Genomic DNA, 26423 nt, shown 5'->3' with positions numbered 1-26423 from the left:
TTGGAAGTCTCACAGATATGTTTACACATTAAAAGTGCCTTGGGATTGCATAATTTGCACATTCAAACTTAGATTTTAAATAAAAAATTTAAATAAAAAAAATAAAAAATTTCCCGAGTAGACTTTTAGCATGTTTTCTGTCTCTTCTGGAATTTTACTTTTATTTTAATCTAATTTTTAAAAATTTCTTGTTTACTAGCATTGGCTGGCCCCTCTTTGTGAAAATGTTTATAGGGAACGTATAGAATTTAAGCAACATAAGAGTTAAGATGGACTGGTTTGTGCTTGTAACAAACTCCAAATTTCAGTGGCTTAAAACAACAAGTTTCTTTTTTGCCCATGCAAGGTATCTTTAATGTGTCAGCTGGAGACTCTGCTTCCCGTTGCCCTTACTCCAGGACCCAGGCTGAAGTAGCAAGCCCCTCTGTAGGTCGTCTATGTCCATGTCAGAGGAGAAGAGAATCACAAACCGACTCTTAAGCTTCCACTTGGAAGTGACACGCTTCTGGCCACAGCCAGTCACATGACCATACCTGACTCCAGGAGGGCAGGGAAGTCCATTTCTGCCACATGCTCAGAAGGAGAAGCAGGAGTACTTGGTGGATGGCACAGATGACTGCCATAGCTTCTTAAATGTTCCTGGGCAGACCTATAGTCTGCTTGGCACAAACTTAAGTGTTGGCTGGGAAGTTGGACAGGAAGGTGCCTAAGAACATGGACTCTAAGTCAGGATGCCTGAGCCTGAACCCTGGCTCTGCCTTACTAGCTATCTGAACGTGAGTGAACGGCTTCATCACTCTAATCTTTAATTTCCTCATCTGAAATAGCACTACCTTAGAGTTGTGGTGAGGATTAAATGAGATCATCTTTAGAAGGCCAGTGTCTTTCACATAGTAAATGCTCAATAAACATTAGCTGTCATTAGAATTGAGTACTTGTTGATTTAAATTATTTGAAGGTTACTACTTAAGGAGTTTCTCCCTTATTTATTTTAAAGTACACATGAAGATACCTACTTTTTTTCTTTTTGTTTCTTTTTTAATATATACCATTCATTCAAAGCCAAAGAAAGGAAGAAGGGATAAGAATCAAGGAGTTACTTTTAGGCCTAAAGATGGAAGAGGTAGAAATACTACCTGGATGGGTCAGTTTTACTAAAATCATTGAAGACTCCTGTCCTAGGATTTTTTTCATGCCTTTACTCACAAGTAAGAGAAAAATTTGGATATGTATATTAATTCCTGGTATACTCACCAGCTGACTTGGCGATTTTCTTCTGTGTTTCACCCTAGCTCAGAGTCAAGATTTCCACTGAAGTTGGCATCACAAATGTCGATCTCTCCACTGTGGATAAGGATCAGAGCATTGCACCCAAAACCACGCGGTAGGTGGGATGCCTCCTGGGCACAGGGAGGATCCAGGCTTGAGCTGGGCGGAGCATGCCTAGGCACCGAGCCCCTCCAGACGTCATTTCTGTGTCCGCAGTGGCCCGGCTTGTACTCCAAATTTAAGAGGCTGCCATTCCTCCGGCACCGCGTCCGGGGTGCTGCTTGGCATCCAGACAGATTTGGGGGTTGTCTGTATCAGTGATCAGTCCCTGAGCAAACTGTTTATTAACAGTCCACAGCGAGGGAAGGAGCTTACCTCAGAATGTAAGTCTACGTCAGTCAGCTGTGTTACCAAGCACATTATTTAGTTCAGATGACAATTCTTTTTAAAACAAGACTTTCTTTGGGTTTTTTGTTTTGGCCGCACTGCATGGCTTTTGGCATCTTAGGTCCCCAACCAGGGATCTAACCCTTACCTTTGACAATGAAAGTGCAGAGTCTTAACCACTGGACCGCCGGGGAGTTCCCTAAAACAAGACTTTCTTAATGGAGGAAGCAGTGTATTAACTTATTTTCTGATGTCATCTCTTTATCTTCACAGTCTTGAACTTGCTTTTAGGGGCCTCATGGCAACTCTCTTTGGCCCACAGTGAGCCACTGTGAGTGAGTGACACTCACAGTGAGTGAGTGAGTATGCGTCTCACAGGTCCTTAGAAGTGAGATGGCAGATACCCAGCGCTAGGGCTGCGAGTCCCTTTCTCAAGTCCATGGAGGGCATCACTGATCAGTCACAGCATTTGTCCCTGCTGAACTCAGAATCTTTTTTTTTTTTTTTTTGGCCACGCATGTGGCATGTGGGATCTTAGTTCCCCGACCAGGGATCGAACCCGTGCCCCTTGCATTGGGAGTACAGAGTCTTAACCACTGGACTGCCAGGGAAGTCCCTCAGAATCTTTTTTAACACAAACTTCTAGGTAACCATTAGTAATTGATCAGAGTTGGGCCAGAACATTGTATGAAGTCATTTCTCAGCCCTCTCCCAGATCCTCACTGGGTGCGGGGGGAGGGGGCATCTAGACATCTGGGTGTAGTTCAGACCCCAAATTTATTCAACTGGGGTGGCTATAGATGCCAAAGAAAGTAGGGGAACCTTCGAGGCTGTTTTGAAGATGGGATATTAGCCAGAGACTAGAAGCCAAGCATTCATTCCTTTTAAGTCACGTGGAAGGGCTAGGCTTTCTGCCTCTGGCTTGGATATTTTTATAGTGACATTGGAAATGAGAGCACTGTTGAGAATCCACTGAAATAATGTCTGTAAGAGTGCTTTGCAAAGTTTAATACTCTACATAGATAAAGAGTTGGTATTACTCATAAGTAAATATAAAGCCTAAGCATGAAACATGGCCCATTGTGAGCTCTATAATCATTTGGCTTGTTTTTTATCCCCTGGCCATCTTAACCTAAAATCCCAGGAGATAGCTGTGAAAAGAACAGTTTTCTCATCAAGCCTGCCTTTTGAGAGAATGACTTTTTAAAGCTCAATTTCAGGCAGAAAAATAAATTGAAACAGTGTCCAGGAAAAAAAATGCAGCATTAAAAAAAGAAAAAACTGTAAATACCCTTCTGTCCTTTGCGTCTCCTACCTCCTAGTCTCCCGACCCTGCTCACATATGCTGCCAACGTCGATCCTGTGATTTTTTTTCTCCTTGTGGTTTTGCCAGCACAGCCCTCCAGTCCACTTGTGAGCTTGCATGGGGACACGTGAGCCCCACTGCTGCCTGACTTGGTTGAGTTGATATCCTTAGGTCCTTGAAGTGAAAGCCTGGAGCATCTGCACATAGCATTTTCCCCAGACGCTGATGAAAGTTTTCTCTGTGCTTTTCTCAGTCCTGGCTTTATCAGTCCAATTTGCCCTCAGGCCACAGACAATTCTCCACTCTGTCCACAACAGAAAAGTGTTACAATTGGGAGAGGGAGGATTAGGCAATGAAGTGAAGTTTGTATTCTTCCCTCTTGTCTCAGAGATCTGCAGATCCTCCTCTCTGAAAACTTACCGTATAAATGTCTCTTTCAGGGTGACCTACCCAGCCAAAGCCAAGGGCACATTCATCGCAGACAGCCACCAGAACTTTGCTTTATTCTTCCAGCTGGTAGATGTGAACACTGGTGCTGAACTCACCCCTCACCAGGTCAGGAAAAAGCGCAGACGGTTCTCTTGGCCTGAAACATTGATGTACATGATAGTTGTTGATGTGGTATATAACACTGAGTCGAGAAAATTCCGAATTCCTGCTTTCAGATCTTCACTCTGAACCCTGACAATCCATCGGGTTCTCCCACATGACACTCTGCCCCTCTTGTACTGGTTGTAACCCTGAACCTGGAATGCACTCTTCTTTTAAAGAGATTAGCTGGCATAGAAAAGATATATTTAAGGCAGATTAACACTTAATTGAGGCTTTTTTCTTTCTGACTAAAAAACATATATTAAAATAATTTTGAAAAAAGGAAAACCTAGGAAGTGAGCCCAAAGTATGCTTTTGTTCTGGCCAAAGCAGATTTTGTAGGAATCTGAAAACTAGCACTTTTTAACTTGTGCCTGCTTTGTGTTATGAAAGCAATAGGCTTCATTTTTGTTTTCCATATATAACATAATGATAATTATTATTTAAAAGATTTTCAAACCATATCTTTTCCCCAGAGAGTCTGATATGGCCCTTGTCCTCTCAGACACCTCCTTTCCTGCCTCTGTCATCCCACTTGATTGAGAATAACTGCTCTGAGCCCTGCCACATCCACGGTTCTATTGTAAAGGGAAATTCAGAGAAGTACTTTGAATGTGGAAAGATAGGAAAGAACGTGGGACCTAGTGGCCTTGGTTTAGGTGCTTTGTAGCAGTACTTTAGCAAGAGCTAGCGGACTTGTGTCCATGCTGAGGGGCAGCTTCAGAACAGACCATGGAGGTGAGTGGACTTAACTTGGAAACCTTTTTGCTTTCTGTTTCTTGTAGCTGCAGCTACTGTGCTTGTGCCCAGGCCCGGAGTGGCTGCCGCCAGCACCGCCGTCCTGGCCCTTCTCTGCTTCTCCTCCCTCCACACCCAAGCTCCAGAGAGCTCAGTCAGGCCACTTAGCCACGACTGACTTTTCAGCCCCTTAGCACTTCCCAGCTCCTTCTCAGAATGGCATTTGCCAATGAAACAGCAGAAGGGAAGACAGAATATGAAGAGAAGTAATTACAAGACAAAATTGGTGGAATTAAGGTTAGGGCAGGAAGAGTTAGTGAGGAAGTGTAACTTTAACTGAATACTCGTCTCATCCAAGATTCAGTTTTGGAAAGCCTGGCTTACAGACCTCCTAAGTAGAGACGACATTCTGTAGATGAGCCTGGCTGCTGCCTGCGCTTGGCGGTGACAGGAGGAAGATCAGGCGTCCAGGCTTCTGAATCCCATTCTTGGCCAAGACTGCTGGGGTCAGGAGGCTTCACAGCTCTGGGCCTCTTTCCCTAAACACTTTGATGGTTGTTCTTTGTTGCCCAGGTGTAGAGTAACAAATGAGATTTATGTTTTTTCTGTGGATCCAGCACTAGCTCTGTGACCATGGCAACTCATTTAAACTCCGTGCCTTATGATCTGTGAAATGGAACCAATCTACCTGCTTTGTTGAATTCTTTATTTTGAAACACTTGAAAGAAAAGCTGAGTGGATATTAAGTTTTGCTGCAGTTCTAATTTGCAGAAACCTTAGTTTCTTAGGCCATTGGGGGGATAAGGTGATTAGACTCATACCATCATTGATAAATGTTTGTTGACTAGCTAGTATATAGTGGGTCCTACGCTAAATGCTTTGCCTATGTTATTGTGACTCTTCACACAGATATACCACATGTAGAAGTTAATCTTTCTATCTTCAAGATGCAGAAATCAAGGCTCAAGGAGGTTAAGTAACCTGCTCAGCCAATAAGTAGTGTAACCAAATCTGTTTGTCTTCAATGCTCTCTCTGACACTGGGCTGCTCTGCTCCATTGGAACTCTGCCTTGCTATCAATCCCCAAGCCTTCTCTCCTAAGTCTTTAGCTGAAGGCACTAGGAAATTGAAAATGAGCTTCTTAAAGTTCCACCTCATTTCCCTTCTTCTCACCCTCTGGTGAAGAAGTTAATTGGGCAGCAAAGTGGCCAAAAGGCTGGCAGAAAGAAGAAATTACAGCAACAGCAAAGGGCTTAAATCATCCACAAACTGGGCATTCGGCCTACAAGTCGTTGAGAATTGGCTGGACCCCTAAGTTAAATTTCTTATACTAGCAAAAAGTTATCTCTGATCTCTGAGCTAGTAAGCAGGGTGGGACGGCCACTCCTCCTGCTTTCTCGGGCAGGCCTGGCAGATCCCAGAGCTCCCACTGCGATGAAAGAGCTGACAGCCTGCTGCCTTGTTGATTTGATGTTGGGCCCGGAGGGAGTTTTGAAATTATCAGATGAAGGGTTGCGTTACTGTTCTATCCAGACATTTGTCCGACTCCATAACCAGAAGACTGGCCAGGAGGTGGTATTTGTTGCAGAGCCGGACAGCAAGAACGTGTACAAGTTTGAACTGGATACCTCTGAGAGAAAGCTCGAATTTGACTCTGCATCCGGCACCTACACTCTCTACTTGATCATCGGAGATGCTACTTTGAAGAACCCAATCCTGTGGAATGTGGTATGTGCCTCCATGTATCTTGACCCAGGCAAGAGCGGCTGTGCTGCAGTCAGCCACAGACGGCTCCTCTCCAGGGCATGGGCTCCCTACCCTGGCCCGCCCTGCCACCCAGGGCGCACGCACTGTGAGGTGAGGGGCTGTGTGCTGTCCCCATTAGTAGTCTTAGGGGCATGCACATGGCCTGGCACGTCTTAGGGGTTTAATATATAGTGATTGAGGGAATGAATGATGTAAAGATTTGCCCTCATGGGTTCTAGCAAATTTCTATAAAAGTAGTACTAGAAGAAGGTTTTCATAATACAGCAGAGCACTATGGGGGGCTACGTAGATATGAGATAAAGGCTTTGGCCTTTGAGATATGGCGTGGCCTCACAGCGTGGGCCAGGGAGGGGCCGAAGATTTGAAATCCAATTCCAATTCAGGATGGTGTGGGACAGTGAATTGTGGGATATGCAAAATGCTAATTAACTAATAACCAACATCTGCAAGGTGTATTAATAGTTTACATAGTGTGTTTCACTTACATAACTCACTTTTGACTGGTGTGTTGAGAGAAAGCTTGAAAGACATGGCATTTGAATTAGGGAAGAATTGCAGGGGTTTATCAGAATAGTATCTGGGGCACTATAGATTGATTGCTGGGGTAACAGCCTCCAGAAAAGCTTGAGGTGCTTTCAGTGAGATATGAGTTGGGTCCATTTTGCTGGAGCACCTGAATCTGGTCAAGAGCAGTAGGCGGTGAGGTTGGAAAGGTAGCAGAGGCCAAATTGCAGGCCTTGAGTGGTGGTTGACTCCCTTTGCAAGACAAAGGGGCAGCTGCATTTTCTTATGTTGTATTCAAAGCTCCTTTTCTTCTCTTGGACTTTGGGCTGCTTTTTGTATGAGAGCACATTTTCATTTCTTTTTTTTTTTTTTTGGTCTGAGACTAAATTACACTTCCCAGGGACATGGAGCAGTTTCTGATTGCAACTGTAACAGCCTGAGTACCAGCTGGGATTTTTGTATTAGGCAGCTCTGTGGGGCTCACCAGACCAGTAGAAAATTGGAACTCTTGCTCTAAAAAGCATTTTCAACAAATACTTATTTTGTTCTTGAAATTTTTACTGCCTCAGTTTGTCGGCTAATGGATCAGAAGGGATTGGACTTCTTGGAGCTTTTTTCAGTTATGGTTCTGGACGTGAGTTAGGAGATACTGTCCTGCTGATGAGTTTCACCTCCTTCTCTGCCCCTGTGCCTTTAATGGCTGCATTTATTTTTTTAGGCTGATGTGGTCATCAGGTTCCCTGAAGAAGATGCTCCGTCGACTGTCCTGTCCAAGAACCTTTTCACCCCCAAACAGGAAATTCAGGTAGATCCCAGAGGGGTTCTTCACTAAACATTGAAGAGAAATGTGAAATGGACACAGTGAGAGAGGGCAGCAGACCCCTGGACACTGGCTCTGGTCCCTTCTTTAACCTGTTTATATGATTTTTTTTTTCATTCAACAAATATTTATTAAGTATATTCTATATTCCAGGTTGCTTTAGGTTCTGGTAATATAATGTTGAACAAAACCAGACATGGTCCTGCCTCTTATGTAGCTCACAATCTAGACAGATTTATCAGATTTAAAGTTTTCACCTCTTTTACAAAAATATTCCCATTTAGAAGACTTAGTAATTTGTTTCCTTTTTTTGGTTTGTTTTGTTTTTCTTTTTTTTTTTTTTTTTTTTCACACACACACACTGTATTTTATTTTTACAAGAGGTAAATCGACTGACACCAAGCATTGTACATGGATGACCACAACAAAAGCAACAATGATTGCAATTACCAAACATGAAACACACTCATACTATGTCATAGTATTGACATTCAGTCCAGTAATCCTCCACTGTAACAACAGCTCCTTTACTTATATGATATTTTATAGTTTGGTCTTTGCCACCCTGTGGATCAGGCAGGGCAAATATCAGCCCCCTCCTAGTGCTGAAAAAACAGGCTCAAGCTGCCCACTGACCAGCTCCCAGAAAACAGATATTTGGAGACAAAATCAGAACCCGAATCTGTTTTTCCTAAACATGCAGGAGGTTTAGCCCTCAGATCACTGCTTGATACTACAGCACAGATGGGTTTGGCTTTGTTCCTCTCTGCTGCTGCATAGACCAGGGCTGATGGAGCCCACAGGTGGACAACTCAACTGGAGAACAGGGCTTTCCTCCCCTAGGCAAGCCCTTCCTCTCTCCCGGAACTCACTTTCCTTGCATACAAATATTAGCAATCCCTGCCCAGCCCAGCCCATAGGACTGTTGTGAGGATCAAAATAGTTCACAGATAAGGAAAGAAAAGCTTTGAAAAGTTTCTAAAGCAGTTTACAAAATAAACAATAATTATTAAACAGTTTGAGCACTGGTTAAAGAAACAGGTAGAGCCACTCGGTGGACTGTTTTGCAATCGTGAGAAATGATCATACTGCAGTCACGGGGAAATCCCCATTTGAATTAATGTTGAAGTGTTCCAAGCAGACTACTTACTCTGATTTCACTGTTAGAAAAAGGACAAGGGCCCAAAAGCTAGAGTAGTAGGATTTCTTTTTTAAAATCCTCCTAATGTTGCTATAGCATCGTTTAAGAATGTCAAATGCAGTTAAATAGTGGAAAGTATAAGCATGATGACAGAGGGTGCTGACTGATTCATAGGGTGGAGTAGGCAGCAGTGACTGCCACAGGCAATGTTAGAAGTCCCTTCATGACAGTGGCAGCAAAGAGGAGCTGAGGTTAAAATGTTGGGAACAGGAGTCTCAGGTGGAGGAGCTGCCTTGTTATGGAGCTGGGTTGGCTGGACATTGGCAAGGAAGAAAATTTTAAAATTTTAAATTATTATACACCAGTTAGCTAATTTAAGTTGGTTAGGAAAATATGATAATGCTTACCCTAGGAACCCAGAAGCATTATGAAATCCAGAGTCCTGCCTTGGATGCGTCACCCCAGCCATCCAAATACCCGGGCACCATCTTTGATACTAGGCAAATGCTGCTTGATAGGTTGCATTCTCCAACCTCTGAATGGCAATATGTCTTGGAGGGAAAAAGAGGGTTGGTCAGGAGTAGTGAACTGGTGTCGTGTCTTTGGAAGCAGACCTCTGGAAGCAGAAGCCCGTGTTGAGAAGAGGCAAAAGGCCAAGTGGCCACTCACGGCCAGGAGGTTTCAGCCTCTGGGAGGCATTTCCTCTTCTTGACTGTCATTGGCGTTTGGTTCCTAGTACATATACATGGCAGCCCCTGCTGGGAAGAGCACATTTTGAAATACTCCTGGCCTGTCTTCTTTTGGCAGCACCTGTTCCGCGAGCCGGAGAAGAGGCCCCCCACGGTCGTGTCCAATACGTTCACTGCCCTGATCCTCTCGCCCTTGCTCCTGCTCTTCGCTCTGGTGAGTAGCTGTAATTAGCATGGGCAGCGTGTGTCTGGCGCCACACTCAGCAGATGTAGCTGTTCCAAAGGAGGCTTTGTGCTCTGGCCTCAGCACAACTCCAGAGGGGTCCAGCAGCTGTGACCCAAACCGATGGTCAAAAAATTTTAGAATAACTAAAATTCCCCATTATGGGGGAGCAACGAGAAAAACTGATCCATTATCAAGGGGCCTGAGAAAGTACCCAATAACCATTAAAAATGGTAAAAGTGTATAGACGGGGATGCTCTGTAGGAACGTTCAGCTGAGGTCAAGTGTGAAAAAAGCAAGACCGGATGCTAATAGCTATAGAAAAAGTGTGTACAGGGGCTGTGTATTTCAGCACTGTTTGGAGCATAAAACTATAAACAACCTAAAGTCCTCATAAAAGCAAGTGTTAAATAAATTATGTACATCCATACAATGGAATAATATGCAACTCATTAAAAGAATGGATAGATTTATGTACTTGTCAAGCGATATGACAAGGTTGCCAAGATGTCCTATTGAGTGAAGAAGGCAAGGGGTAGGATAGTATGTTTGGTACAATGCTCTTTGTTTAAAAACCTTAAAAAGGCATCATCTATTAGTGTTGGTCACCTCTATGGAGGGGGCCTTTTAGGGAGTATAGAAGAAGGTCATTTTTACGTTTTATACTTTAATGTACTGTTTGAATTCTTTTTTTAACCAACTTTTTTTTCCCTTGTCTCTTTTTAAAAAATTATAAGCATAGATGCACATCCTCAAAGTTCAGAGAATTTTGAGAACTGTATGGAAAACTCATTCGATCTTACTTTTGGAAAGTTGCTTGTGTTCCTAATTCATTCATTGATTTTAATAAAAGAATTATTGGTCAATCTAAATCTGGAAGGCATGCTACAAGCTTTCAGGAACCAGACCTAGGGTATGGGCACCTGTTCCTTTGAGTGATCAGAATTTCAAAAAGCATGGAACCCACAGCCAGAGCATGTGCATCCTCCCAACTGCCGGTGGGTTTATCTCACCAGTACTTAGAGAAATTAGCAGCGGTGCCAGTTACTTCATCACAAATACAGTTTCTGACCTTTCAGCCTCATGGTTTCACCTGTTTTAAAATAGAAAAGTTTGCTGTCATTAAAAATGATGTTCAGGTTTGAATTACCCAAGCGCATTTGAGAGCAGGTGTTGGAATGCCTTTCTGAAGAAAAAAGGGAACAGTTTTTCCTGAGGACTTATAATAGGGTGGTCGTCACTTGGAAAAATACCCTGTTCTTCAGGTATGCATGAACTTTTAAGCCCTTAGGGCTATTTATTGGATTAGCATTGGCATGGCATGTGTTGCCTCCCTTTCAAGTTCTAATGTCTTTTTAATTTATTTCTCCCCATCGTTCAGTGGATCCGGATTGGTGCCAATGTCTCCAACTTCACTTTTGCTCCTAGCACGATTATTTTTCACCTGGGACATGCTGGTAAGCGCCCCAGGCTGCTAATTCCATTTAACCTCCTTTGACATTTTGCCTGCCTACGCAAAAGCCCTGTTAAGTAGACCCACAACCTATTAACTATAATGACTTAATAGCATAACATTTCCCTCTTCCTCCTGGCCTTTTACAACAGTTAATATGATGATAAACCTGTTTGGCCCATCAGCTTAGAACAGCTGTCATTATATTGGGTTTCATTGTACTAGGCTGCCGTTGGCAGGCCGTTTTACCCTTATTTAATAGCTCTGTTCATTTCCAGAGATTACTCACTTATTGTATCTTTACATTGAGCCATCTTCCTGAGTGAACAGCATTAATGCAGTTTCCAAAGGTTATCTTCCCCCAACGTATCCATCTTCACATTTGCTAGCGGCTGTGTCTGGACAGTAGTAGAAAACAGTCCCTTCCACAGTCAGACATGCTGTCCTGCATTGTTCTCTTGAGAACTTAGAACCTAAATGTTACAAGACAGTAAATTCACAAATCAGTTAGGCATTTCAGAAACTTTTGATACTATTGAATTGGTGACCCTTGCATTTCACTGAGACTTTAATACTCTTTTCTGATTTCTTTGACTCTTTCAGGAGTCACCCTCTCCGTGTCCATAGTGTGCTGATTCTATAGGGGTCCACAGACGAATCCCTTGAAACTCTAGGCAAATGTGTATCTCTGTTTTCCTGGGGAAAGAGAGAGTCTGTAACTTTGATCAAAATTTTAACAGTGGTTCATGACCTCAGAAAGGGCTAAGAACCCCTGCTGTAGTTCATCTGTCATCCTTCTGGACAGAATTGACAGGATGACCTTTCTCTCCAGCCCAGTTAACTGAATTTGAGTGATAGCCCTCCCGGGTCAGGCTGAGAACAAAACCTGAATATAAATTTATTTAGAGCCATGACTTTTTTTGGCCAGAGTGCTTTTTGTGTACATTCCCTCATTTGATTCTCATCACAACCCTGACGGGGGTGACCAGGGTAGGAATTATGATCCTTGTTTGATGGGTGAGAGAACTTAGGCTCAGAGAAATTAAGTGGCTGCGAAGGGCAGAGCCTGGGCCAGAACCCAGGGTTCTCAGTGCCCAGACCTGAGCCCCTTTGACTAAACCTTCCTCCTCTGTCCTCCTTGCTTCCTTCCTAGTCACAGTGGCAAATTAGCCCTAAAAATTTTTTTAATGAAAAGAAAAATGATTCATTTCTTTAATCCTCTGGGCTTTCATTCAGAATTTAAAAAATCAACTGAATCCCAAATATAACATGACATAACTTAAAAAACAAACAACAGCAAAACCTGCGTTAAAGAACAAAGATGCAAGCTGGAACGTGGAACCAAGTTGCTGAGATCTGGTTTTTACCTCTGGATTTCTTGGTAGCCAAGGCTGAGAAGCAAGTATATTGAGCTGTTTACTTTCTGGCATCAGATAAAAGGAATAAAACAAGCTGGTCTATAAATACAGACCTCTTAGGATCTGCAGTTTCTGGCTTCTAACTGTCCTCTGCTCAGGGCAATGTCACTGTTTTACTTAATTGGCTATCATGACGCCTGTCCTTGTAGCTATGCTGGGGCTCATGTATGTCTACTGGACGCAACTCAACATGTTCCAGACCCTGAAGTACCTGGCCATCTTGGGCAGCTTGACGTTTTTGGCTGGCAATCGCATGCTGGCCCAGCAGGCAATCAAGAGGTAAGGTTGGGGACGGGCTAGGGACCCAGAGTGGGATTAGAAATATTGTTGTCAGCTCTGTCCACCCAGCTCTTTGAACAACGGTATGTGGCAAAATGATTCATGTCCTTAGGGGCCAGTGTGACACCTTAATCCAGCCCAATACAGAAGCCGTTTTAAATCAGAAAAGAGCCTTGGTGATAAGTTTTAAATATGTTAAAACCACAACAATTTATGCCCCGGCACATTAAAACAAGAGAAGAAAATAATTGCTTTATGAAGATTAAAATGGGTTAGGACAGGTGGCAGAAGGTTGTTGTTAGTGTGCTGGCTGTGTAACAGTTTTCTCCTCTGCTACCGCAAAAAACCCTTTTCTGCCCTCCTCCCGCACCCCCGAGAAGGACCCTTCTGCAACCACAGCAGCCTCCCGGAGCTCTTCCTCCTAAGTATGAGGTCCATGCTCTTCCCCCCAGAAACCGCGTCGGGCTTTACAGAGGCCCCCAGCAGGGAGCACTGCTCAGTGGCCCGCATCACATCCCCAAGAACCAGACAAACTTAGGTTCACACAAATGGTCAGGTCCCCCCGCAATGGCAGCTCGCTGGCAGCTTGACTTTCGAACCTGGATTAGAAGCAAATTTAAATGTCACGTAGGTGTTTCTCATTGATTTGACTTTATTAGAACTTGGGTGATTTCAGCCACGTAAAGGTCAATAAGAAAAGGTCAGAATTGCTTTCACTTTTGGAAGTTCACCGTTTCAGACGTGCCCTACTTTCTCGTCTCCAGGACTTTTGCCGGAAGAATGTGACACGATAGTGTTAGCCCCCCAGTGTGGCTGCCAGTTAAGTTGGTCACATCAGAGAGAGGCTTGCTCAGAGACTGTTGTGGACGGGAGAGCCCCACGTCTCCTCCCTGCCTGAGCCTCCATGGAGCTCTCCGAGTGCCTCACCGTGGATACCGGCCCCAGCGTGCTCCCTGCCCCGCCTGTGGTTGTCCAGATTCTGCTAGAGCTTCCCTTAGCACCAGCAGTGGCCACTGGCTCACTTCTCTGCCCCTCCAGCAGCCTGAACTTGGCGGCTCTGCACTGCGTCTGAGAAAGAGCCAGGACTCAGCTGTTTTCTCTGAGCAGAGCCCTGTTCCCTCAGAGTAGCCCGTCCAGGCCCCAGGGAGCCAAAAGGCTGTCCTCTGCTGAGTTCACTCTTTTCTGGAAGTTGCCCACACAAGACGAACAAGATTAAGGAGAGATGGGAGTGGGAACCATTTGATTTAGATCCTGCTCAGCGGGAGTTCCTAGTCTGGAAGGCTAACATTGTGTACACTTTCTGGGGAGGAAGACCATGGTTCTCATCCCACCCTCCATCCTATATAGAAAGTCACAGCCCACTCTGATGCCGTCTTCCTGAGTCCTAGAGCAAGCTCTGCCCCTGGGGAAAACGGTGACTCTAACAGAAGCTCTGGTCGGGTGTTTGCCATTTCTTTCCTCAGCTTATTTCTCTTCTTACTGTCCTTTCTTGACTCTCAAACCCTCTTTCCTTTGGCAGGATCGCTGCAGAGCAGAGCAGTAGATTGGCAAAATATAGGACACTACGGTAAAGATGAAGGGCGACTCATCCCAGGAGCAGGGCCCCTTTCCATCTTGCCCACCTCATGCATGTCAGTTATTTATCTGATTTTCAGCACACTTGTTCCTCCCCATCCCTCCCTAAGCCGAAGCTGAGTTCTGAGGCCATTTCGCCACTTGCTGGACCAAGCTGTAACTGGACCAGGGCAAAAGCCAAAGCCCCCTGAGTTAGCCTAGCTGATGGTAACTTTGCAGCAGAGCAGCTCTGACCTGACTTTGACTGTAAGGCTCCATCCTCCCTTGTGTCCCACGGGGTACTTTATAGACACAGCCCCTCTCTGTGTTCATAGGAGAACAGAGTTGAGGATAGACAGATTCAACCTTGGACTTCTTAAAAGGGGACACACATCCCCCCCCCCCCCCATTCAGGACATCTAAATTCATTAAATGATGGTCCCATGGCAAATCCTGGCACACCTTGTCACTGTTCTAGGCCTTTTTGTAATATTAACCTCTGATTGGGCCAAACAGTGTGGTTTGGTGAGACACTAAATTATGAAGACTGATGGCCACAGATCAAAGCCAGCATCATCAAAACCCAGGTTCCTACAGCTCAGGATATATGGTTCAGGGCAGCTCCCTGTGTGACTAAAATGTCAAGTGAAATATCACCCGTTCTCCATTGTGTCAGTCCTAGGATGAGGATGGGAGTGGAGGAAGGTGAAGGGAGGGAAGGAGAAGAGAGTGTCTGATGCTTCACTGATCAGCTCCTTTCGACCAAGGATTGGCAAAAGTTTTCTAGAAAGAGCCAGATGATAGTGCTTTAGACTTTGCAGGCCATATGGTCTCTGTTACAACTACTCAACTCTGCCACTATAATGTGAGAGCAGCCATAGCCCACGTAAACAAACGCGCATGGCCATGTTCCAACGAAACTTTGTTTACAAAAACAGGTGGTGGGCTGCATCTGGCCCGTGGGGCACAGTTTGTTGACCCCTGTACTAGACCAACAAAGAGGAGGGAGGTATTTGAGTTTTCAAGTCATGTTCCCTCTCGTCCTTTGCCATGGAAATGGCTTTCCCTGCCAAAGCAACAAAGCCATCTAATTTTCACTCCTCTGAAAATAGGAGTAATCAACAAAAGCATAGAATGTAGAGCCTTTTTCACTGATGTGTGAACGTAAGCTGGAACATCTAGTTCTCAACACAGAAAGCGACTACATTTGTTTTGGTTTTGTTTTTTCAGGATTAATTCATATACAGTAAAATTCACCCTTGTTAGTGTACAATTCTGTGAATCTTGGAAGACGTAGTAGACAGTCTTGTAAACACTACCTCAGCCAAGGTACAAACTTATTTCCACACTCCAACGAGCTCCCGTGTCTCTTTGTGGTCTGTCCCTTCTCCCCACCCGCCATTCCTTAGCCTTATCTATTTGGTTTTGTCCTGAATTATAGTTGCTCTCGCTGAGATTTGCTTTCAGAACTAGTCCTTTCTGCTAAGTATTGAGCTCTTTAATTCTTTAAAACTAACTGGATTGGTTTTGTTTTTCTTGATTTTTAGATAGTCTGCCCCCACCCTGCTACCCCCAAACCATACTGCTTGAGAAAGAGGAAAGTCACTTGATCATTTGGACATTTGGGACTTCCTGAGGTTGGGACCTTGTCTTTTAGAGGAAAGTCCCTAGTAGCCAAGTGTTTTTGATCTGAGAACAGGTATCGATTTGATCAGGCGTAACAGAGGGCTAATTTCTTAGCTAAGATGGAGGCTTGTGGGTCACTACCCTTTCTGCTGTTCTTATTTCATAACTAACGCTGTCCTCTCTGCATGAACGTTTCGGAACACACACTCTTTCTTTTCTGGCCGCACCACGTGGCTTGTGGGATCTTAGTTCCCCGACCAGGGATCGAACCCGTGTCCCCTGCAGTGGAAGCTCGGAGTCCTAACTACTGGACCGCCACGGAATTCCTGGAACACACACCTGGGAACCTCTGAATGCTGGCAGAGAATTAGGGGCACTCACTTTGGTCCTCAGGATGAGTTCCATGCCTGTGCATGCGTGCCGATTGGAACTATTGATTAATTGGTTTGGAGCCTGCCATTCTGCAAGACCGCCTTGTCATCACATCAGCTCTCACCACTGGGGACAGCTGCCTGCTGAGGACGGCATGTGTGTGAGCACCTTGCTTCTGCTCACCAGAACCGTCTGAATCACTTACTTGGTGCTGTCACCCTCTGGTTGCACAGTGTCTGTCCAGATTGTCATTTCCCTTCTTGTGTTTCCCCGTCACTTACTGGAGTCTAGCGGGGGGCAGCCGTGGAGAAAGAAGGAATAAAGAGAGTTAGTGTTTTTATCCCCTCTTAAACTTTTTCTGTGAGCTGAGTCCAGTTTTTGAGAAACATTCTTTCTTAAGTTTAGACATCGAGTCTGATCACTGACAAGAACATGACCACATGGTAGGAATGTGGTGCAGATTTCTGTACTGAAAGGTCAGAATGTCATCTTCCAAGCTACGTGAGGGCATGTGTTGTTTGGCAGACCTGGAGTCTGGGAAATTGAAGACGAGCATTCTTCTATTCATCTAGTTGAAATGTACAGTGTCTTTTTGGCCTTGTACCGTGAGAGGTGTGCCTGGAATTACCTCATCTTGTGTTTTCACATACCACACTTAGGTATCATCAGGTGTGTTTCATTGTTTATTTAAGATGTTGTCAGCTTTAGTTCGAGCTATCTGTCTTATATTCTTTTGTGAAATGAGATGGGGCATGAACAGAATTAATAGATGAATGATTGTTCCCTTATAAATGGGATCTCCTAGTACCTTGGTCTCTCTGTTGTCACCAGTTAGGAGCTGCAACACTGAATTGAAATCGTCAATAATTTTGTGTTTGTCTCCATTTTCTTTCAGAACAGCACATTAGTTCCAGAAAAAGGAAGGAAATTCTGAAAGCTGAAGTGAATATCAAGAAAAGGAGTCAAGAATAATTCATAGTTTGAGAAGAGGAATGAAAAAAAACCTTTATTTAAAAAGAAAAAAGTCAAAATCGTTTTGCTTGTTTTTCTGTTTGCCCAACACAGAGCAGGTACCTGTGAGCCCAGATACTCTGTTTCTTTGGCATGGTGCCCTAGCACGATGCTGTGAATATTCCAACTTACTCACATGTTGCATTGAAAAGTTGAAATCTGTAATTAATCTGTTATGGAATAAAGAGAATAACAGGAATGAAGACCTGAGAGTTTCTTCCGGTACTTTGGGGCTGATTGGATCCCCGGGGCATGTAACATGAGGCCTTCGTTGGGAAGTGTGCTTGACACAGTGGCCGGGGTGTTTCTCCAGGACGTTTTACGTTGGTCCTTCTCACCTCTTTCTATTTTTTTTTTTTCTTTTGGCCGCGCCGTGTGCCATGTGGGAGCTTAGTTCCCCGACCAGGGATCGGACTCGTGCCCCCTGTCACCTCTTTCTTAGCAGAGCTGAGGATTACCTGGAAAAGCCAGCATCCTTTCTTCTTCTCCAGCACTGGATACCAACTATGTCCTGTCGATATCTGAAGACCCCTCTGCCTTTGCCTTGAAAGTTTGGTCTTGGCGTGCAGTGGGGAAGGGAAGGGATTATCTTAAAAGAAGGCTGAGCCCATGAGCTATCTTAGGTTCTTAGAGGGACACATGCATCTCAAGAATGCCCCTTTGGAAGTTGTGCCCGGGACGACCATTACATGGAGGTTATACGATATCACTTAGAGAAGTAATATTGAGCAGTGTTTATGTGTGCAGACTTCAGTGTTGGGCAAGCCTACTGTTACCACTTACACGCTGAAGGACTTTGGGCAAGTGGCTTAATGTCTCTAAGCCTCCTTTTTTTTCTTCCGTAAAAGATAATAACAGTACCTCCTCATATGGCTGAAAGAGTTTCATGCATCTGAAGTGCTTGGCTCAGTGCTTGGCATCTGTCCTAATTGGCCCATAGTTATGTACTTTGGCTCATTGCCTCTACTATTAATTGAAACATAATAGTAGATAACTTTTGAAATGCAGGTAATCCTAGGAGTATTTATTGAGTTTGGGGGGTAGAAATTATTTTAATCAGAGTGCTTTCTAACATAGCTGGACTTGCCCCTTCAAAATGGGGATTTTAATTGGGGAAAGAGGAAAGGAGATTCTGGAACTTTGGCTAGTTCTGAATGGGACTCTGCAGGGGAGAGACCAATATGGGCAATAACAGGGGTGCCTCTAAGATAGGAAGGAGACCTCACCTTTCCCAGAGGTTGTAAACCGGTGGCCCATGTTTTATTTGATCCATGGTGTTTTTTGGGTTTTTAAAATTGAGTTAGTTGCTAACATTTACAAATTGAGAAAATTCATATAAAAATCCTATTTGGGGACTTCCCTGGTGGCACAGTGGTTAAGAATCCGCCTGCCAGTGCAGGGGACACGGGTTCAAGCCCTGGTCCGGGAGGATCCCGCATGCCACGGAGCAACTAAGCCCGTGAGCCACAACTACTGAGCCCGCGTGCCACAACTACTGAAGCCCGCATGCTTAGAGCCCGTGCTCCGCAACAAGAGAAGCCACCGCAATGAGAAGCCCGCGCACCGCAACGAAGAGCTGCCCCCGCTCGCCGCAACTAGAGAAAGCCTGTATGCAGCCACGAAGGCCCAGCGCAGCCAAAGATAAATAAATTTATAAAAATAAGTAAAATAAGTAAATTTATTTAAAAAAATTCCAATTGGGAGTTTGGGATTCTCTGGAAAAAGAAAATCAGAGCCGGCAACATTGGGCCTGATTCCTGTATGACAACAATCAGCTGAAGCTGAAGAGCATCTGCTGCCTTTGGGTTGGGCCTGCACTCTCCAGTCTGCCACAGTCCTGCCCCCAAGGGTTCCACCTACTCTGGCATCGGTCCTCCCACCAACTTCGCGCGATTGGTACCTGCCTGGCTCCTGTAGACGTATGACTTTGAAAGCCTTGCTTTTACATTTTAGCTTCTTATCCCACCCTGATGGGAAAAGGTGATGTTGGTCTCCCACTGCTGTTGGGTGGCTCCTAGTGTCCCTGCTTATGGCTGCTGCGACCTCAGCAGCTCAGAGTGGTGGGGAAGGGAGGAGAGCAGGAGACCCACCCACCTGGTACTGTCGCACCTGTAACCAGACCTGTATAGTTCTGGAAGACAGACTGGTTGAGGCCTGCTGGACAGAGGTGTAGAGAAGAGACAGTAGAGCCTGAGCATAGAAGTGCAGTGGCTGAAGGGCAGGAGATCAGGAAACGGCTTCCTGGAGAAGGGGCTGGCAGGGCTCAGGGGCGCCATGGCTGGTTCCAGGCTGGCCTGCAGACCTAGAGGAGCTGGGGAATAAAGCACAGCAGACATTTGCTACATGCCAGGCTCTGTGCTTGGTCCAGCTGTGGCAGTGAGCAAGACAGACTGTTCCCTGCCCTTGGTCCACTTATATCCCGTAGGGGACAAGGGAAAGGGAGCAGAGTAATCACAAATCTGAAAAGGAATATTTATCTAGAGGGGTTGGGAAGGCTCAAGCTGACAATCGAAGGAAAAGAGACAGTCTTTGCAGAGCTGGGGAAGAACATTCTAGGCAGAGAAGCAACATACGCAAAGGTTCTGAGGCAAGAGCTTGGCGTATCTGAACTGAAAGCAGGCCAGGGTAACTAGGGCGGAGCTAGCAAGGAAGAGAGTATCCTTGGAAGCCATAACAAATATGGATTTTAAGGGCCGTGGTAAAGGGGATAGATTTTATTTTAAGACTGACAGCAAATTAAGGGAACTTGAATTTTATGCTGAGATACAGCAGAGGCAGAAACAGCTCGTATGCTGTCTTTCTGGCCCTACCCACTGGGAGAAGCCTCTTGAAGGCGGCAGGAGAGAGTCTGCTTGCTTCTAGCCTCGTGGTAGATCTGGGGAGGCTGCAGTTGAGAACAGGCCTAATGAAATCCACTGGATTTGTTGCTCAAATTATTTGCCACTAGCAAAGATCCTTTGCTTGACCAAACTTTAGTCAGGATCCTGAAATTTCTCCTACGCCCATCTGTACTCTTTCTTTTAAAATCTAGTTTTAGCAAGAACCCTGCTAAGCAGTTTAACCAGACCCTCCCACCTCCATGTCTGATCACCCTGATATGTGGTCAGATTCCTCACCCTCCACCATCTCCCAGGTGATGTCTGATCTTCCTGGCCTATCTCCAGCCAGAATCCTGTTAGGTCAGCTTAGCTAGAATCCCCTTACCCCTGATGTATCTTCTTGGTAAGTTTCCATCCACTGATTCCACCCTGCTCCTTGGCTATCAGTTCCCACTAGACCATGCTGTATTCAGAATTGAGCCCACTTCTATATGAGGTCTCTTTCCCCCTATTGCAGTAGTCCTGAATAAAATCTGTTTTTACCTCTTTAACTGCTGTGCAGCTCTGGTTTTCATTTGACACCACAGTACTGCCTGGGCCTTGCCTTCTCTATAAAGAGTACTCAGCACAACAGGTCAGAGTCCAACCGACCTTTCTTCAACCCCCTGGGCCTTAAGTTTCTTATCAGTAAAAATGGGATAATACCTCTGAGGGCTTTATAAGGATTAAATGAGGTCACATCCAAAACACAGACTACAGTGTGTGGCACTGATATTGACTCAGAGTTTTCTTGGATTAGTATAGATATTACCATTGTTATTTCCTGTGTGTCGTTGGCAGGAGCCCAGTAAGCAGTTTGTACCAGGTCCACGTTTCTTTGTTGGTTGGTTGAATTCACTTGCTTCCCCAGCTGTCATTTCCTGAAGGGCCTGGAGGCTTGAAACAACACAGGAGCACTGTCCTGGACTCAGGAGTCTGTTCCAAGCTTTGCCCCCTCCGAGCTGTAGGACCCGACCTCTTACCTCTGCTCTGCCCTCCCCCAAGTGCTGTGGTAGGGAGCACATGAAGCAATGGATGGAAAACCCCTTTGTGAACTTTAATATAAACATAAGGGATTATCATAAGCAACAAGTCCCCCATTGATTAGAGCATTTCTTTAGGGAAAAAAAAAAAAATAATAGCACTCCATCTTAAGTGGGACCCCAAAGGAACGGGAAGCTCCCAGTCCCTCTGTGGGGAGGGTTTAAGTCCTGTAAGCTGCCATTAGTGTCGTAGTTAATGGAGATAAAGCACCGGAATTGTTGCCATCACGGTCTTTTCCTTTATAACGGCATTCACCTCGAAAACCACAAGTGGCAGCGAGGCCCAGTGGTCGTTATTTCATTTGAAAAACTCATTGGAAGTTGAGAGAGCCCTCAGTCTTTGCTTTTGTTGGGCCAGGCGGAGGAAAGAGCTGAGCAGGTGGGTCTGGGGGAAGGAAGGGGGGGCTCGGGCTGGCCTGGCGAAACCACCATTCAGCAGCCTCCTCCTTTGTTCTCCGTCCTTGGCAGGTTCTCGGCCAGCCCGCTCAGCTTGGTTGAAGTGGACCGCGGCCCTCAAAGGCCAGCCTTCTCTTCTGAAGGGGGCTTTTGTTCCCCATTGTTGGTTTTGTCTCCTCCACGGAGCCACGGTGGCCCCCCGCAGAGCCTTTCCCACGCTTCACATTATTTCTTGGAGGGCAAACTGGGGGCTCCCAGAGAGAGCAGGTGGTCTGAACCCGGTGAAGCCCCGAGCTGGCTTTACAGCCCTGGTGTGGGAGACAGGCCCACGGGGATGCGGGTCCAGCACTGTGTGTGCCAGGTCGGAAAAGGCCGGAGATGGGACTGCTCACCTCTGAGTCCCCATCAACTCTGAGATGCTACAAATCTTCTCGTACTTTTAATCCAAACATACATCCCATCAACCAGACGTTTCACTTTTTTTTTTTTAGATTTAATTTACTTATAGTAAGATGCACAAATCTTAAGTGTATAGCTCAATGAATTTTTACATCTAACTACGCTAGTGTAACCATTACCCAAGTCAAAATATAGAACATTTTGATCCCGTCTTGGAAAGTTCAGAGTCTAAGAAGAGGCTATGTGTGGGGTGCTGTGTGGTGGTGTAGGTGATGTGTGTGGGTATCTGGCCCAGGTGAAACTGTTCATGAATAGAAAAAGTTGGGTAATCACCGACATAGGTACATCTGGTCAGTGGCTTCAGCTCTCTGCTTCCCTTTATAGCAAAACTTCTTCAAAGAATTGTCTCTACCAGTGCTGTCCAATAGAAATGTAATGCAAGCCCATAGGTGATTTGAAATTTTCTAGTAACCATAACCAATAAGTAAGAAACAGGTGAAATTCAATTTTAATATATTTTATTTAACCCAATCTATTCAAAATATCATTTGAACATGTAATCAATACAAAAAACATTACTGAGATATTTTGTATTCTTTTTTCATACTGTCTTTGAAATCCACTTAAAGCACATCTCAGTTGATATTAGCCACCTTTCAGCAGCCATATGTGTTCAGTGACCACCATATTGGGCAGCCAGGTCTATACTCACCAGCTCTGACTCCTCTCCTGCCATTTTCTCTCTTTTTTTTTTTTTAAGATTTTTTTTGATGTGGACCATTTTTTAAAAGTCTTTATTGAATTTGTTACAATATTGCTTCTGTTTTATGTTTTGTTTTTTTTGGCCATGAGGCATATGTGGGATCTTAGCTCTCTGACCAGGGATCAAACCTGCACCCACTGCATTGGAAGGGGGAGTCTTAACCACTGGACCGCCAGGGAATTCCCCTACCATTTGCTCTTGAACCCACTCGAGTCAGACTTTTGCCTCCACCATCGACCCAATTTGTTCTTGCCAAGGTCATCAGTGGTTTCCACGGTCATTTTCACGTTCAATTCTCAGCTGACTTGACCCATCAGCAGCATTTGGTACAGTAGATCATTCCCTTCTCAAAACGCTTTCTTCAGTTGGCTTCTGGAATTTCTCTCTTGTAGTTTTCCTGTTATCTCACTGCCTGTTCCTTCTCAGTCTCCTTTGCTGGTTCCTCATCTTTCCTCCAAGCTTTAAATGTGGGGTGCCCCTGGGTAGTCCTTGGACATCTGCTCTTTCTGTTCCTCTTAGTGATCTAACCCACTCTCCTCACTTTAATGACCATCTAAAGGGTGACGGCTACCAAACCAAACCGGCTGACCAGACCTCTCTCCTGGCTCCAGACTTGTACGCCCAGGTGCCTACTCAACATCCTCACTGGAGCCTTTAAGGGGCATCTCAGACTCAGTATGTCTACACCCAAACTCCTAATACTCCCCCCACCGCCAAAGCTCCTAAATGGCAACTCCATCCTTCCAGTTGCTCAGGCCAAAAGCTTTGGAGTCATTCTTGACTCCTCTCCAATCCCCACACCGTATCCATCAGCAAATGAGTTCTACCCTAAGAATGTATCCAGAATCTGACCCTTTCTCAGAGTGACATTAAATACAAGTCAGATCACGTCATTGTGCTTAAACTCTGCGATGGCGCCCATCTCACCAAGGGTGAGATTTTTAAGTCCTTACCATGGCCTCCAAGGGTCCGATGAGCTGGCTTCCTGCTCCCTCTTGGCCTCCTTTCCTTCACCCGCAGCCTCGCTGTGCTCTAGCTAGACACACTGACCTTCTGCTCCTCCTCCCTCCACGCTCTTGCCTCAGGACCTTCGTGTTGGAATGTTCTTCACCGAGATATTCTCAAGGCCAACTCTTGAGGGACTTTACTCAAATGTCCCTCATCAGAGAGGCCTTCCCTAACCACCCTAACCACCACACCACATACATATTCACTAGAGAGAAAATAATCCCCTCCAGCACTCCCATCCCCTTAATTTTTTTCCCTTTGCAATCGCCACCATCTTACATATTCTATACAGTAAGTCCCCTACACATGAACCTTCAAGTTGTGAGCTTTCAAAGATGCGAACATGCGTTTGCATGTCCAGTCACGTAAGCTAGTTCACGTGTCTGGCGTACATTGTCACGTGTGTGCATCCTCTGTAAGTGGTTGTGCTTTTGTGTACTTTGTTGTGCAGTACTATATAGAGTACAGTAGTTCAGTATCTTTATTTCAAACGCAGGATGTCCGGAAGCAAGCGTAAAAGCAGCGGTGATGTAGCAGGTACAGCTAAGAAGCGCCAGCTGTTGTACTGTACTACTGTACTTTTCAAGGTACTGTACTGTAAAATTAAAAATGTTTTCTTTATTTTTTTGTGTTTGTTCTTTACGTATTATTTGTGTGAAAAGTATTATAAACCTATTACAGTACAGTACTCTATAGCCGATTGTGTTAGTTGGGTACCTAGGCTAACTTTGTTGGACATAAACGAACAAATTGAGCTTACGAATGCGCTCTCAGACAGAACTCTTTCGTATGCAGGGGACTTACTGTATTTACTTGTTTTTATTATTCTTTCCCGTTTTTTTTTTTAAACATCTTTATTGGAGTATAATTGCTTTACAGTGTTGTTAGTTTCTGCTTTATAACAAAGTGAATCAGCTATACATATACGTATATCCCCATATCTCCTCCTTCTTGCGTCTCCCTCCCACCCTCCCTGTCCCACCCCTCTAGGTGGACACAAAGCACGGAGCTGATCTCCCTGTGCTATGCGGCTGCTTCCCACTAGCTGTCTATTTTACATTTGGTAGTGTATATATGTCAGTGCTACTCTCTCACTTCGTCCCAGCTTACCCTTCCCCCTCCCTGTGTCCTAGAATATAAGCTCTATGAGGTCAGGGACTTTGTTTGCTCACAACTGTATTCCCAGTGCCTAGGACAGCACTTGGCACATAGTGGGAGCTCTAGAAATATTTGTTGAATGAATAAATGGTATTGCTCATAGGTGAACAAGTCACCAGTGGATGAAGGATGACTTTCACCCAAAGTAGACAAATATGGCTAAGAGCCCGGTTCTGGGCTGGACCCCCTGGGTTTGAATCCCAGCTCTCTCCTTGCCAGCAGTGACCGTGGCAATTCAGTTCACCCTTCTGTGCCTCAGTTCCTTGTCTGTGAAATGAGAAGGATGCCAATACCTCCCATTAGGCTGTGTGAGGAGCGCATGAGATTCTACACGTGAAGCTGCCCGGCTGACACTGAGTGTTTGGTAAATATTAGCTTTTTTAAAAAAAATATCTTGTAATACCACTTCGGGAAATGTAACTATGTAAAACATGAAAAAATTAGGTTGAAGATAAAAGAAAAATCGAAATGCAGACCAGTACGGGGGAATTTTATTGTATTTATAAAGGAAAAGGTAGGTCAGAAATTAAATAGGATTAACCGGATGCAGTTGTGTCTCAGCTGCAGGGAGCAGGAAATATACGCAGAATCTTCATCCTTGGGAATTCCTGTCGCAGAAAGAAAGGTAAATCTCAGTCTGGGGGCACTGGAGTAAAGGCAAGACGGGACAGGACACCTGGAATTAGGGTGATGGAGATTCCAGTGTTAAGACTGACTATCTGCGTCCCAAACGGACCTCAGTCTTAGCCCCAGTTCTCCCAACCTACTCCCAGTGAGATCCTGGGCAGTCACTTGCCCGTGAAGAAGCCGCTTCTAATCCCCAGACGGGGTTAGATTAGGTTATTCTTTCCAGCACACACATTCACCACACCCTTTACATCTCTTACCATTTATCACACATTAAATAATCCACCGTACAAGTACTTGATTAATTTCTGTCTGCCTCAGTGTGTAATGAATTCCACGTGAGCAGAGACCACGGCTGTCTCATCCACCGCTGTCCCCCCAGCCCAGAGCCTGGCCATCTTTGGATGATTTTTAAGGGATGGGAAGATGGATAAATCTGAACTTGTTACCTTATAGGACTGTTATGTGGACACAAAGTGTGGTGAGTGCAAAAGGATGCCATCTGCCAAATCATTCTACTCTGCACTCTTAAGGTGTAAGAACTCATTCTGCTGTTATGTTTTCTCAGGCCCACCGTGATGTCCTGGTATTTGCAGCAGTTGAGCTGGAGGGGGAACAATGGCTGGAGCAGCCTCCAGGCCCCTTCCTGCTGCTCTATGACTTCGAGCTCTGTGAAGCCTCTGGCTTTTAACCTGCAGGAACAAAGCCTGCATTCTTAGGACTTGGCCCTCCTTAGGGCCACTCTGCCCCACTGGGGCCTGGTGGGAGCCATAAAGCAGGTGAATGATGACCTAATCCCAGCGTGATAGGCACAGGGGAGGCATTATTCTTAGGGGCATTTTTAAAAAGAATTCTAGCCTTTGGGACCTTGGCGGTGATTGGAGCGAACCCACTCCCTTCACAGAGGAGGGCACTGGGAAGCTGACTTGCTCTGTGCCGAGAGTTGGCTGCAGAACCAGACCTGGGCCTCAGGTGTCCATCCTGCCTCCCAGGCTGGTTCTTGCCCCTCCTGCACTCTTTCTG

General features: G+C 45.2%; 1 protein-coding gene across 2 annotated transcripts in view; it reads left to right on the top strand.

Annotated features, from left to right (window-relative positions):
- RPN2 (ribophorin II) overlaps positions 1-17351 on the top strand; it is a 56417-nt gene extending 39066 nt beyond the window's left edge. The window contains exons 10-18 of one of the 2 annotated variants that reach the window (XM_059898989.1): positions 1293-1384; positions 3403-3517; positions 5825-6019; positions 7281-7367; positions 9331-9426; positions 10817-10892; positions 12456-12585; positions 14105-14152; positions 17033-17351. In XM_059898989.1, the coding sequence (XP_059754972.1) occupies positions 1293-1384; positions 3403-3517; positions 5825-6019; positions 7281-7367; positions 9331-9426; positions 10817-10892; positions 12456-12585; positions 14105-14152; positions 17033-17045 (852 nt within the window). In that variant the 3' untranslated portion in view covers positions 17046-17351. The remainder of the gene's footprint in view (positions 1-1292; positions 1385-3402; positions 3518-5824; positions 6020-7280; positions 7368-9330; positions 9427-10816; positions 10893-12455; positions 12586-14104; positions 14153-17032) is intronic. The other variant, XM_059898990.1, reaches the window with a different exon arrangement.
- The last annotated feature ends 9072 nt before the right edge of the window (positions 17352-26423 follow it).

Source organism: Balaenoptera ricei, chromosome 15 (assembly GCF_028023285.1).
Source record: "Balaenoptera ricei isolate mBalRic1 chromosome 15, mBalRic1.hap2, whole genome shotgun sequence".
Taxonomy (NCBI): domain Eukaryota; kingdom Metazoa; phylum Chordata; class Mammalia; order Artiodactyla; family Balaenopteridae; genus Balaenoptera; species Balaenoptera ricei.
This window is presented reverse-complemented; position numbering and strand designations above follow the sequence as displayed.